General features: G+C 36.5%; 1 protein-coding gene across 1 annotated transcript; it reads left to right on the forward strand.

Annotated features, from left to right (window-relative positions):
- Nucleotides 1–2,656: 2,656 nt before the first annotated feature.
- Nucleotides 2,657–3,181, forward strand: LOC120090685. Its single transcript, XM_039048404.1, has one exon. It carries the CDS (start codon nt 2,657–2,659, stop codon nt 3,179–3,181), a length of 525 nt encoding a protein of 174 aa, XP_038904332.1.
- The last annotated feature ends 12,675 nt before the right edge of the window (nt 3,182–15,856 follow it).

The raw sequence follows: 15,856 nt of genomic DNA on the forward strand, positions 1-15,856 counted from the left end.
GAGAAACATTGCAGCTAACATGAATTAAGTTAAGTTTAATCATGTGTTTATCTTGGTTTACTTAAGCTTTATAAACTGTTTGAATAAATTGAAAGATTGTTATAATAGAATGAATCTATGTTTAGAAAAAGCAAAGAATTTAGACCTCATAAAGCAAAAAGAGAATATCTTTAGAAATAAAGAGGCATCTTTTGCATCAAAGACTCATTGCATGCATCCTAGAAATAGGACATTGAGAAATGTAGCTAAATACATTGAGAAATGTAGGTTATGACTTTTGAGTAATTCGCTTGAATGCACGATTTATGCATTTAGTTAGGAATTGTTAATGAATATTTCTCTCAACCTTATTTTATTCATTGGAAATCTATATCTCTACACATAAGTTGTTTTACTTACGATTGTGACTCCCATCGCATCCACCATCATTTATTTGCATTAGCAGTAGAATAGGAACATCAACTCATCGCATATTTACTAACAATTCGCGTCTAGATCAAAACAATCATTGTCATCGCATCAATAGAACGCAATCCCTGGACTTACGAGGATTTTACTTAGATTTATACTTGGGTCTAATTAGATAAAACAGTGTGTTTCTAAAGGCATTACATAGCACTCAGTTCATTACTTTCATCACATAGTAAAACACATTAAGTTTTTGGCGCCATTCCTGGGGATTACGGTAACTAAGTTACGGTAAGATTATTGTTCTGTTTTTCGTAGGTTTCAATCTTTGGCGTATTGTACCTTAATTTGTGAACGGTACAAACGTCTTATGAGCGAGAGATCAACACCTGAGCCAGTATACGACCTAGAGATTGAGAGAATCTTTCACAGAAGAAAAAGAACAAATAAGAAGAAAAGGCAAAGAAACAAGGCTCAAAAGATGGCAGATTAGTAGAAGCAAATTGAATTGTTAAATGCAGTGATAAATGCAAGAAATAATGTGAACAATGCAATTGCTCCTGCCAATCCAATACTTCTATCCAATGATTGCAATAGATCGATCCGAGACTATGCTTTGCATATTCTATATGATTTCTCACCTGGGATTATACGTCCAACTTTGGATGGTTCTAGATTTGTAATGAAACCAGTCATACTTCAGATGATTCAGATAGTCAGACAATTTGGTGGGAGACTAGATGAAGACCCTCACACTCACTTGATTAGTTTCATAAAATATGCAACACGTTTGTATTCCCAAATATCACCCTCAAAGAAGTCAAGCTAACCCTTTTTCCATTTTCACTATGTGAGGGCACTAGGAGGTGGGCTTACTCACTTGGGCCCAGCAAAATCACATCATGGGAATAAGTAGTTGAGAGATTCATGAAGAAATATTTTCCTCCAACGAAAAATGCAAAGAGAAGAAAGGCAATATCTAACTTCTAGTAAGGGGAGAATGAAACTCTAAGCGATGCATGGGCAGGGTTCAAACGATTGGTGAGAAATTGTCTCACAATAGACTACTAGATTGTTTACAAATGGAAATCTTTTTATGATGGCTTGAATGAAGCATCTCAAACTGCTACAAATGTTGCCGTAGTAGGAGGATTATTAGACAAAACCTATATCGAAGCCAAATACATCCTTGATCGCATGTCAAGGAATCATGAGGACTAGAAGGATAATGACTATGGCTCAAGATCAAATGAGAGAGGAAGAAATGAAAATTCACATGATAATAGTGCCATCATAGTATTGCAGACATAGGTAAATGTGATGACAAATTTTTTATAAGCAATGTCTATAGTGCAAACCGGCGTTAGAAACGGACAGGTGAATGTGGTCACTTAGATGGCTAAAAAGAGTTGTATCGTATGTAAAGAAGCACACACATTTGAAAGGTGCTCGCATAATCTAGAGTTCATTTAATTCATCAAGAATAACCCATATTCAAATACCTACAACCCTAATTGGAAGAACCACCCAAAATTTTCATTGGGTGGAAATTAGTAGGTATACACCAACCACCACGACATTCCTAATGTAACTAAAGATGAACCACCTAGGTTTCATCAAGGGCAGAATCGACATCCACAAATGCCCAACTCATCTCAACAACCATTAACTTCTTCACCATTAGTAAATCTTTTGAAAAAAATATATCTAGAAAAACGATGTGGTGCTACAAAGCCAGGCATCAACTATTTGAAACCTTGAACAAGATTGGACAGATCACTAAAGACCCAAAAAATAGACCACAAGACACTGCCAAGTAACACTGAGGTTCCTCACCATGCGGGGAGTTCAGGCAAAGAACAACGTCATGTGGTGACTTTGAAAAGTGGTCACATAATGAAGGAATATCCAAGAGAAAAGGCAATCAAGCTTACCAATGAGATGCAAAGACACTCTTCTGATGAAAAGACTGATAAACAACCAACGTAGGAAATTTAAATACCATTATACAATAATCAAGAGGAATGTAGAGATTTATCTATGATAGCTTCAACTTCTAAGGCATCAAAATGAAGTACAACTCCCTCCTTATCTGTAATGGTTAAAGAGGAAGAATGATAAAGGAAAATTTCACTGCTTTCTTGGAGTGTTAAAGTAGCTACATATTAGCATCCCACTCATCAAAGCATTGGAGTAAATGCCATCTTATGCTAAATTATTAAAAGATATCATCTCAAAGAAAAGAATGATGGGGAATTATGAGACTATTGCACTAACGCAAAAATGCAACACCATTATACAAGAAAGTATTCATCCAAAAATGCAAGATCCAAGAAGCTTCACTATTCCTTGTCCAATTAGAGGAGTTTACATAGGGCAAGCCCCATGCGATCTTGGAGCTAGCATCAATCTCATGCAATTATCAATGTTAAAGCGACTGGGAATAGAAGAACTTGCACCAACAAAAGTTACTTTACAATTAGCAGATCGTTCGCTGGTACACCCAGAAGGAAAATTGGAGAATGTTCTCGTGAAGGTGGATAAATTTGTCTTGCCATCCGATGTCATTATACTGGATTATGAAGCTGACAAAGATGTACCCATTATTTTGGAAAGACCTTTCTTATCCATAGGAAGAACCCAAATTGATGCGTACAAAGGCGAGACAACCATGCAAGTCAGTGGCCAAAAGATGAAGTTTAACATTCTTAAGGCAATTAAATATTCTGATGAGGTCAACACATGCCAAGCAGCTAAATTGGAAAAGTATTAGCCTTATAAGCTTGAATTTAAAATTAATAAGGCGATGGAGGAGCTAAAGGAAAAGACGAACACAATGCTTGAATCTTGCCATGTGATAAAAGAGATTCAAAGGAATTTTGAACCTTTGGGTTTAGAAAGTTGATAAGGCAAGATCAAGCCTTCGCTCGAGCAATCTCCAGTTTTAGAGTAAGGCACTCCCTACTCACCTGAATTATGAATTCCTTGGTAAGAACGATATTTTACTCGTAATTATTTCAGCAACACTCTTTGAAGAAAAGAAGGATGCTCTCTTAAAAGTTTTAAAGAAATACATTAAGAAGATAGGGTGGATCCTGACAGATATTAGGGGAATCAGCTCATCCTATTACATGCACAAATTCAACTCAAGGATGGAAAGGAAGGCTCTATTGAACCAATATAGGCTCGATCTTGCAATAAAGGAAGTTTCCAAGAAAGAAACCATCAAGTGGTTGGACGCTGGAGTTATTTTTCCTATTTCAGATAGCAAATAGGTTAGCCCCATGCAATGCATCCCCAAGAAAGGCGATATAACTGTAGTTCCCAACCAAAATAATGAACTCATTCCAACACGCATGGTCACCAGTTGGAGAATATGTATGGACTACAGGAAGCTCAACACAACAATAAAGAAGGACCAATTTCCCTTACCTTTTATTGATCAGATGTTGGATCGATTAGCAGGGAGTGACTTTTTTTGTTTTCTAGACAGCTATGCAAGCTATAATCAAATTATGATTGTGCCAAAAGATCAAGAAAAGACAACCTTCACTTACCCATATGGGACATTCGCTTTCCAGCGCATGCTATTTGGGCTATACAACGCCCTGAACACTTTTCAGAGTTTATGATGGCCAACTTCTTAGACTACCTTGAGAAGTTAGTTCAAATTTTATGGATGATTTTTTAGTATATATGGCAAGATATATGAAGTATGTCTAGCTAATCTCGAGAAAATTTTGAGAAGATGAGAAGACACCAATCTAGTTTTAAATTAGGAAAAATATCATTTCATTGTGACAGATGAAATTATGCTTGGCCACAAGATGTCTAAGATGGGATTTGAGGTTGACAAGACTAAAATTGAAGCTGTAGAAAAACTGTCACCGCCAACAAAAGTGAAAACACTTCGAATCTTTCTTGGACATGTCGTGTTCTACCGTAAGTTTGTCAAAGATTTCTCTCAAATCACATGCCCCTTGAACTTGTTACTGGAAGTCAATAGATCTTTTGAATTCGATCATAACTATCTAAGAACATTTGAAACACTGAAGCAAGCACTAGCCACGGTGCCTATTTTTATTGCATAGAACTGGTCAAAGCCATTTGAGTTGATGTGTGATGCAAGCGATTATGCGATGGGTGCAACCTTAACCCAATGCAAAGAAAAAGTTCTTCATTCAATCATATATGCAAACAAAAATTTCAATAACACATAGAAGAATTATACGAAAAACAAAGAAAGAGTTGCTTGCAGTAGTGTTTGTTGTGGAGAAGTTCAAACCGTACTTATTGGGATCAAAAGTGATCATTCATACAGATCATTCAGCGATTAAGTATCTTATGACTAAGAAGGACGAGAAGCTTCGTTTGATCAGATGGGTGTACTGCTATAAGTGTTTGATACTGAAATCATTGATCACAAAGGATCAGAAAATAAAGTTGTAGTTCACCTATCGTGGCTTGAGAACATTGAATGTGATCACCTTCAGCCAGAAGCGAACGCATGTTTTCCTGATGAAACGATATTAAAAGTTGATGAGTTCTTGCCTTGGTATGCAGAAATTGTAAATTTTCTTGTCTGCAAACAATTTTTAAATGAGTACACCATGCAACAAAAGAATAAGCTTATACATGAATGTAAATTTTACTATTGGGACGAGCCACATCTTTATAAAAGAGGCCCAAATCATATATTTCAGGCACTGTGTTCTAGAAACTACATTTCAACTCATCCTATATCAATGTCACGAGTCACCGTTCAGTGACCTTGGAGATCAGTTCACGGTAGTAAAAGTACTTAAGAGTGGGTATTATTGGCCCACGCTCTTCAAAGATGCCAGAGATTACATAATGAAGTGTGATAGTTGCCAACACACTGGGAATATTTCTGGAAGAAATGAAATGGCACTAAATGTTATCCTAGAAGTTGAATTATTTGATGTATGGAGAATTGACTTCATGGGTTCATTTTTGCCTTCCAATGGCCACAGCTACGTTTTAGTATTTGTTGAGTATATTTCAAACTGGGTCGAAGCAATTTCATGTGCTACAAACGATGTGACAACAGTCTTAAATTTCCTGCAGAAAAATATTTTCACTCACTTTGGCACACCGCGTCCTATCATAAGCGATGAAGGCACACATTTCATCAACTGTATTGTCAGTAAGCTTCTAATCAAATACAACATCCATCACAAAATTGCAATAGCCTACCACCCTCAGACTAATAGACAAGTTGAGGTGTCCAATAGGGAATTGACCTCATGGGTACAACATTCATATTTGAAAAGATTGTTAATTCAACACGAAAGGATTGAGCACAAAAGCTAGACGAGGCACTATGGGCTTACCGAATGACATATAAAACGCCAATTGGAATGTCCCCATATGCGCTCTTACTTGATGAGGATTGCCACTTTCCCTTAGAACTTGAATGCAAGGCATTCTGGGCCACCAAGAAGCTCAACTTTAATATTGAAGCATCAGGAGAAGCAAGGAAGTTGCAGTTATGCGAGATGAATGAGTGGAGATTACAAGCGTATGAAAACACTAAAATTTACAAAGGCTGAATGAAGCATTTTCATGACCAATGCATTAGTAAGAAAAAATTTGAAGTTGGCCAAAAGGTCCTGTTATGTAACTCATATCTCCATTTGTTCCCAGGAAAATTAAAATCGCGCTGGTCTGGACCCTTTGTTATTAAGGAGATCTACCCTCATCGAGCGGTGGAGCTAACGCATGAGGATGGGTCAAATGAATTCAAGGTTAATGGACAAAGGATCAAACCATATTGTGGAGGTAATTTTGATTGAGAAAAAGTCTTCATTGACCTGGAAAAACCTGAATGATGCTGATTGGAGAGTCCCTGCGTTAAAATAGTTGTCATCTTTTCAGAGACGTATCATATCCTTTTTTTGTATCCTTTTGTGCTTTCTTTTATTTTGCTTTTACTTCTAATTGATTGATTTCTTTACTTGTACTTTTGTGCAAAAACAATGATTGCTTTATAAGATTAGATCTATTTGGGATTAGTTGAGAAAGCGATGAGTGTTATGATGAGTTTTGGAATGCGTTGAAATCTCAACTCAACGCATCCCAGCATAACTCATCGTAGGAGAGAGTACCTTAAGCGTAAAAAATCATACCGTTAGGATCACTGAAAAGATGCCATTTAAGCCCAACATTCCCCTACATTTCTTATGTTTTCAAAGAACCAAACCCTTGCGATTTTTGGCGAAGCTTCTATTTGACAATTGTTAAGTTCACCATCTCTTATTTCTTTTTCACTGTACTCACATTTCAACCCCATTTTCTGCCTTTTATCAGAATGACCACCAAAACCCTTCCTCATCCACTCTCGCGGCAACGTCCTCTTCTTCCTATAAAGTTGTAATGTTGTCAGCAAGCATCCAACCCATATCCTTTCCCATCGTCCCTGAATCTATCTATGCGCTGCCAGCAAACGTGATGGCTCAACCACTATTCAACCTTACCCTCCTCAGAAATACCTCCATAAATCACCAAGAACCTACGTTGTCTCAATCATCATTGCCACACGAGCGTGTTCAACTACCAACCTCCAACGCCATACAACCTAATGCCTGAAGCTAATGTATGGCTCTACTTCATCAAAAGGATGTTGCTTCTCATAATGGATGATCATTCCATTTCAAGAGATCACATAATGATTATTTACTGCATAATGCGACTTATTCCAATTGACATTGGCCGCATTATCGCAGGTCGATTTGGACTTAACCAAGGGGGCAGCTATTTTCCCATAACTGATTACAAGGTTGTGCGCAACGCAAGGCTTGTTTGAAGAAGAATAAGAGTTAGTAGTGAGAGGAGTGCCCATACATCACTCTCTCTGCCGACTCATGAGATTGCCAGTATCCCCAAGTGAAAGTCGCTTAGCCAAAGCAATCAGCAAAGCGACAATCCCAATAGCAAGCTCAATATCCTCCAAGGCCTTCTCAACAAAAAAAGAGAAAAGTGGTTATTATGCCCAACACAAACAAAGAAAGGGATTGCATCACCCAAGTTGAGAATAAACTTCCTCCCCACCGAAGCAAAACCTGATCATCTTAGCCTAGGCCAGACACTCCCCTGCATCAAGACGATCTTGATGTGGAAGCAATTGTATCACCAACATATAGAGCCTCTAAGATAGGCATTGACCAGAATAAGCACCCTCCCCCTCTTGAAGAACCATCTCTCCATATTTTGCCCGTAGGATATGGAATCAATTGCATCACCAATACCTCCACCTTCCGCAAAAGAAACAAGGTAAGCTTCGATTCCGAAAGAGCCCAAGGTACCAAGCGTTCAACCTATGTTGCCCATTGCTAATAACCCAGGCCTACCAACTCCTACCCTTGAAGTAGGGGGAAGATCCGACATTGATGAGGATTGTGGGCATCCAACAGGTGAAAATAGCCAATGCCAAAATCCTATCACGTATGAGGAGAAGTTGATCTGAGCGTTGACGAGTGGTACAGATTCCACCATGAAGACCTTTGAGAGCCTATCTTGGGTTGTCTTGACAAGTTGTCACGACAGTAGAGCAAATCAGTTGAAAGACCTGATGCGGCAACAACAAGAGCTCGTTAATCAACATCATGAGTTGAGAGAATTTGTCAATCGTCAAGTCCAGGCAGTTTAACACCAACTGATTGTGACTAGGACCTTCATACGCCAGCAGACGTAGCGGCAACATGAACAATTTCACTTTATGATACAATTTTTCCAAGATGTTCTTGCTCGCCTCATGCTTGGACCAGCCATTCCCCCACATCTCCAAGCTCCTTTGCAATTTCCAAAGGAAAACATTCCTTTGCTTTAAGATTCCACCTGACTGATGAACCTAGAATTTCGAAATGAGGAAGGGGACCACTAATAGATCTTACATCAACAGAGTACTTATCGAAAACAAGAGGATCAAAACAGCAATGATGCAGGTGAAAACTAAATTTGAGGGTGTTTGAATTCATCTCCTTTCTTTCTTTCTTTCTTTTTTTATGCTTGTTACCACAGTTTTTATAATCAATTAATATGGATTTCATTCCAAGTGTTAATTTTTCTGTGCCTTTTCTTTAAGTTTGTCCCTCACATATCTTTATTGATTTCTTAATATGCTCTTTTGTTTTGTTGCATTCCATAAATGACCTCAATGATGATACTTGTGCTAGCCAACGCAATGATTAGTATGACTAGTTTTAGTACTTAGCTTTAGGACTTTACCTTAGGACATATTTCTTGAAGTACTTAGCTTTGATTTTCAGCAATGAGAACCATGATGCCCTCTAAATTTGGGGATGGAAGAGGTTTGAGCTAAATACGTTTGAAATAGAATTATTTTTTAAACCTCTTTGTCTTTATCATTCAAAAAAAGAAAAGAAAAAAGAAAAGAAAAAAATGGGCGCATTAAGATCGGAACCTGCTCTTAGTTGGATGTCCGCATGACACCCTTGGGGCAAGCTAGAACGAAGGCAGGATCATCATCAACACATAAAATAATTGATCACAACTCTGCTGCCTAAAAAACTTTTTAAAAGGCATGAGTTAAGTCAGAAAAAAGCATCTTGCTCGTAATTGGATGTCTGCATGACACCTATGGGGGTGAGCCAAAATAAAGGTGAGATGCTCAGATCTACGCATGGTCAAACCAAAATAAGCGCCTCAAGGAGAATCGTTTTTTCTAAATTTTGAAACAAAAGCTCATTCCTTAAAACGAAATATAAGATAACTTTGGAAATGAGTAAAAGATTTTTGAAAAATAAGCTTGCCGCATCTAAAGGCTGGAAATATTTTCATAGGTAAAAGAATAAAACAAAGGAAAACTTTGGTTTAACAAATCTAGAATATAAGGCACTTTGAGAAGTCTAAGTAATGCGTCAAAACTTTTAAGATATATTAAGACTCTAAACATATGCTTGAGAACAAACATTGTTTTAAATTTGAGGGTGTGATAACTTATAGATATATAAGTTATTTTATCTCTTTTATTTAAAACAATTAGGAAAAATCATGGAAAATACAACAGTTTGGTAAGAAAATCATGGAATTAATTATATTATGCGATCACATGTGTACAAAATCTTATAATCCACAAAAACTATAAAAATCATGTTTTTTGAATGCAGAAATCTATTCATGTGATCATAAGATGTCAACACAAAAGAAATTCCCGATGCCAACATTGGAATCACATAGTTTGAATCACATAGCCTCATGCAATAGAAGATGACATGACGCAAGGCCGATGGAGGTCAAATCTAAGACTAAGTTGGTAGCTGACAAGAAAACTTCGCAGTAGAGCCAATAAACTTCTAACGCGGAGTAGGCAACGCAACAGGGTATGGAAGTTAATGCATCTTGTCAATACAATCATTAGTGAGAGATCAAGAAATCGCTCCTTGACACCTACAAATACTCAAAGAAATCTCCATCTCAAAATATAAGGCAGAAGAGAGCCAAGACATTGGAGGGAACTTTGCATAAATCCTCACTTCAAAAACAATTTCCTTTGAGCCCTCATGAAATCTTGAGTGAAAGCTCAAGATTTCTTCCTGAAAACAAAGAGGAAACTTCACCTTCAGCACTATCTTTGCAAAGCAGTCATCCAAAAGCCGGAAGGAGCAAGGAATTTCACCTCACGACTTGATTTTCTATCTCTATCTCTTTTTTTGTACTATTATTTTTTGTTTATATTGTGTAAAACGTTGCAAAACTCCTTTTATCAATATGAATGCATCCATAATCTATTGTTCATCCATCTCTCATTCTTCAACCATGAGCAACTAATTTTCTTTATGGGTTGAGAAATATTGTAGCTAACATGAACTAAGCTAAGCTTAATCATACGTTCAACTTGTTTTATGTAAGCGTTTTAAACTGTTTGAATAAATCGAAGGATTATTCTAATAGAATGAATCTATGTTTAAAAAAACCAAACAAAGGATTTAGACCTCATAAAGCAAGAAGAGATTATGTTTATAAATAAAGAAACGTTTTCTGCATCAAAGACTCATTGCATTCATCCTAGAAATAGGACATTGTGGCTAAAACACTGAGAAGTGTAGGTTATGACTTTTGAGTAATTCGCATGAACGCATGATTTATGCATTTACTTAGGAATTGCTAACGAATATTTCACTCAATCCATTTTATTCATTGGAAATCTACATCTCTTCGTATAGGTTGTTTTACTTACGATTGTGACTCCCATTGCATCCACCACCATTTATTTGCATTAGCGATAGAATGGGAACATTGATTCATCGCGTATTTACCAACAATTCACGTCAAGATCAAAACAATCATTGTCATCGCGTCAATAGAATACAATCCTTGAGTTCAACCCTAGGCTTACCAGGAATCTAGTTAGATTTATATTTGGGTCTAATTAGATAAAACAATTCTTTTCTAAAGGCAACAGATAGCACTCAATGTTAGGGTTAGATAACATGTAGCGGAAGTATCAAAGATCTATAAGTATTCAAATTCACTAATTTTGGCAGAAACTAAAGCATGCTTTTCTAAAAAGAGGGTTTTAAGATCATACATTTGAAGAACTTTCCAAGAACTTGATTGTACAGCAGCAGTCTTCACCAAAGATCATCATGTACCACCTTAAGATCTTCTCCACTATCCTCTTGGACCTTGAAACCGAGTTGTGGGACTTAAGAACAGCTTGAAACGATGAAGAACAGTGAATAACTCACAGCAGCTCACTTTTGAAGAACGCTTTCTTCTCACTGAAATTTTCTCTCAAAATTTCTGTGTTAGCATGCCTTCAAATCACTCCAAACTTCTTTATTTATTGCAGATGAACATGCAAAGAAGAGAATTACATGACTTGCAGCTCATGCTTGGAGTATTAATGAAAAGAAAGAAATGAACTTTGTGTGAGTATGAAGAAGATGATATTGGAAAATCAACATTTTCCATTTTGAACATGCAAAACCGATTTTCCAATTTTCTTTTAAAATCAAAATTTGATTTCAAAACCATTTTGATTTATAAAACTGAAAAATATATATCTAAAATTAATTTTCATAAATTAATTTAATATCAAACATTAAATTAATTTATGCATAGTCATCATCTTCATATATATATATCATATTTAAATATATATTCTTATATTCCGATTAATTTGAACGTTTCAAATTAATTTTTCAAGCTACTCTAAAGCTTAACCATTTACAAGCTAGTAGGGACCTCACGAACCTACAGATCATGGGCTTCAACGATTCGAGATTAATCGGCTAAACTCATTAGTCCAATCTAAACCCCATTCCTTAACTAATGGGACACTCCATTATAGCCCATAGTTGAACTCCCCTCACTATAGATATATTTTGTCTACTTAATAATCATAATTAGTAGGTCGATCCTTCACAGGTTGTTCGTAATCACAACTAAGTCAAAATTACCATTTTACCCTTGTGAATACATTTTGTTCCTTAAGTTCCTACTGACTCTCTAATGAACAATTCTGATTCATAATCTTTATGAATCAAATCCATTCTCTATCATGAGAAGGCGGGGCCTCGATTGTTCAAGACCTGTAATCAGTAATTAAGAGAACAACCTATCTACTAACCCTAAATAGGGTAGGAGTGAATTCCATCTTGCAAGGCTATGTCCCCAACTATTCATTCAGACTTATCCCCAAAATAGGAAGCTTATTGAGCAGTGCTGTTGGACTACTCTCACCGTTTACAGATCAAAGGATAATCTCGAACAAACAGGAGTTCATAGCTAGCTCAGGAATAAGATCGAGTTGACATAGGTTATATGATAAATGAAATAGTCAGTTTTAACAATAAACGATCGTTATAAAGAAAAGTGACTATTTTGTGGTCCAATCTATATGCAAACCCATTGCATAGGATGCCTCCACTCACATGCCTCAACATGAACAATTTGTGGATCACATCGTTTTTAGCACCTTACAATTTCTTGTAACAACTATAGAGTCGGCCGCATCCAATAGTGTTACTAAGATGAGATATCCAATTTCATCCATATACTTATTAGATCATTTAAGCTATATACAGTCAACTTGATCCTGTTTATGTCACTACATAAAGTTACGGTATTCAGACTATAGCCAAGGATACATTTATTGAATTTTCATAATAAGATGCAAAATCAACAAGTCATTATTATTGATAAATAGAATGTTTAACACGAACTGCGAGTTCTAGGACATGCCTAACAATCTCCCACTTGGACTAAAACTCCAGTGAAAACAAATATATATAATATAATGTTGAGAAACATAATGGGAAAAATACAATAAACTAGGGCATCTATAATACCATAGAAAATTTTCCACTTACCCTAGATTACACTACTCGAAGTCCTAGTCCAACTAAGTGGCCCTCGAAAACTTTAGCCGATAGGGCCTTTGTGAATGGATCAGCAAGGTTGTCTTTAGAGGCAATCTTTGTGACGATGACATCTCCTCTGTGTACTATCTCTTGGATGAGATGGTACTTTCTTTCAATGTGTATTCTACGTTTGTGACGCTTGGGTTCCTTTGAGTTGGCAACTGTACCACTGTTATCATAATATTGTGTGATAGACAAGTGCATATTTGGAATTCCAAATCAGCCAAGAATTTACGTAACATACTGCTTCCTTAGTAGCTTCACATGCAGCTACGTATTCTACTTCCATGGTGGAGTCAGCTATACAACTTTGCTTGATATTTCTCCAAACTATAGCTCTTCTGTTAAGAGTGAGAACTGATCTTAAGGTAGATTTCCTGGAATCTACGTCAGCCTGAAAATCAGAATTAGTGTATCCTATAAGGATCAAGTCCTTAGGTTCATACACAAGCATATAGTCCCTCATTCTCCTTAGATACTTGAGGATATTTTTTACAGCAATCAAATGACCATGTCCAGGATTGGATTGGAACTTGCTGACGATTCCAACTGCAAAACATATGTCAGGATATGTACACAACATAGCGTACATCAAACTCTCAACTGTAGATGCATATGGAATTCTCTTCATCTCCTCAACTTCTTGAGGTGTCTTAGGACATTGTTCCTTGGACAAATGAATCCCATGCCTGAAAGGTAATAAACCTTTCTTGGAATTTTGTATATTATATCTTGACAACATCTTGTCAATATAAGATGCCTGAGATAGTGCCAATGTTCTATTCTTTCGGTTCCAAAAGATCTGTATTCCTAGAACATACTAAGCATCACCCAAATCTTTCATTTGGAACTGTTTTGCTAACCATCTCTTTACGTCAGCAAGAAAACTTGTTTCATTCTCAATGAGCAAGATATCATCAACATATAGAACTAAGAATGCTATAGTTTTGTTGACTATCTTTTTGTATAAACAAGGTTCGTCAATATTCTGTTCAAAACCATAAGATTTGATCGCAGTATCAAATCTTATATTCCAAGATTTGGACGCTTGTTTCAATCCATAAATGGATCGATTAAGCTTACAGACTTTCTATTCCTGTCCTTTTTTTACAAACCCTTCTGGTTGAGACATAAAAATACTTTCATCAAGATAGTCATTCAAAAAATTCGTCTTGACATTCATTTGCCATATCTCATAGTCATAATATGTGGTAGTGGAAAGAAGTATTATTGACATCCGTCTTGATATGCATAATATATATTATAACAATTATTACATACTTTCAATACATGTAACATGCTTCATACGGTGGGGTTTTAAATCTACATTGCATACTGTATGCATATACATGAATTATTTAATTGTTACATACATCTCATGCACAAACAATTAAATACTAACTAATATAGTTTTCATTTTAGCATAAACAAACAAACAGATGCCTAACTATTACAAATAGTTTCAAAACCATTTTTGAACCGCTCGAACCGCTCCAAACCGAACTCAAGCATCTTCAACCGAACTGGATGAGTCTGAACCGGACCAACCAAAAATCCTTTGAGGCTAAACCGGATTGGATCTTGAAAAGACCGGTCAAACCGGCTGCTCTCGGTCCAACCTCAAAGTCTTGCTAAGGCCGATCGTGTAGCGTTGAAGGCAATCGTCTAGTGTCATCGCCTTATGTTGGGAGTAGGTACACGATCGCTTAGTGTTTGCTGAAGCTAAACGATCGTTTAGCTCTATCGTATAGAACTACACGATCACTTAGTTCCATCGCCTTGCTATTTCTTAGCTCTATCACATAGAACTACACGATCGCTTAACACCATTGCCAAGCGCTTTCATGTCATCGCTTAATATCTGCCGCAACTAAACAATCGCTTAGCTCCATCGTATAAAACATCATCGCATCACTTAGCTCCGCATCTAAACGATCGCTTAGAGCTATTGCGTAGCACTTCATTACATCGCTTAGCGCACGTCTTAGCTAAACGGTTGTATAGTGCCATCATTTAGAAAATCCAACGTATCTTTTAGTTCTCACGCCAAAGTTAAACGATCGCATAATGTTGTCGTATAGTATTTAAACACATCACTTAGCTCCCACAGGTACACGATCGCTTAGCGTTCAACATCACAACTACCAGTGTCCATTGCTATACGATCCTCTAGATTTTTTTCACATCCTGTAACATCGAGAACTAAACGATTGCTTAGCAACTAAACCTCAACAACGAATTTGAGTAGAAGTTGAAAATTTGGAACAGCAGCTCGGCCTTCTTCACTTGTTTCTTCAATTACATCTTAATTTCAACTCTAATGACTCCAAATAAATTATAGACTCTTGCTAACACATAAAAGCTCATCAAATAAGAGCCAATTGCAAATTTAAGTGAGAAATTAAAGAGAATTAAAATGTCAAAATTCATAAAACCATATCAGTGCTTGAGTTTCATATATCTCATGAAAAACACCACACCAATTGTTAGTGTTAGATAACATGCAGTGGAAGTATCAAGAATCCATAATCATTCATATTCACAAATTTTGGCAGAAGCTAAAGCATGCTTTTCTAAAAAGAAGATTTTATGATTATACCTTTGAAGAACACTCCAAGAATTTGATTGTACAACAGCAGTCTTCACCAAATATCACCGTGAACCACCTTAAGATCTTTCCCGCTATCCTCTTGGAGCTTTAGACCGAGTTGTGGAACTTAGGAATAGCTTGAAATGATGAAGAACAGTGAATAACTCACATCAGCTCACTTTTGAAGAACTCTTTCTTCTCACTGAAATTTTCTCTCAAATTTCCTGTGTTAGCATGCCTTCAAATCACTCCAAACTTCTTTATTTATTGCAGATGAACATGCAAAGAAGAGAATTGTATAGCTGTGGCTCATACTTGGAGTATTAATGAAGAGAAGGAAATGGACTTTGTGTAAGCATGAAGAAGATGATATTGGAAAATCAACATTTTCCATTTTGAACATGCAAAACCGATTTTCCAATTTTCTTTTAAAATCAAATTTTGATTTCAA

Source organism: Benincasa hispida, chromosome 11, assembly GCF_009727055.1.
Source record: "Benincasa hispida cultivar B227 chromosome 11, ASM972705v1, whole genome shotgun sequence".
Classification (NCBI taxonomy): Eukaryota; Viridiplantae; Streptophyta; class Magnoliopsida; order Cucurbitales; family Cucurbitaceae; genus Benincasa; species Benincasa hispida.

Coding starts and splice junctions, on each gene's coding strand:
- LOC120090685 (XM_039048404.1), top strand. CDS start 2,657: ATGGGGAATTATGAGACTATTGCACTAACGCAAAAATGCAACACCATT.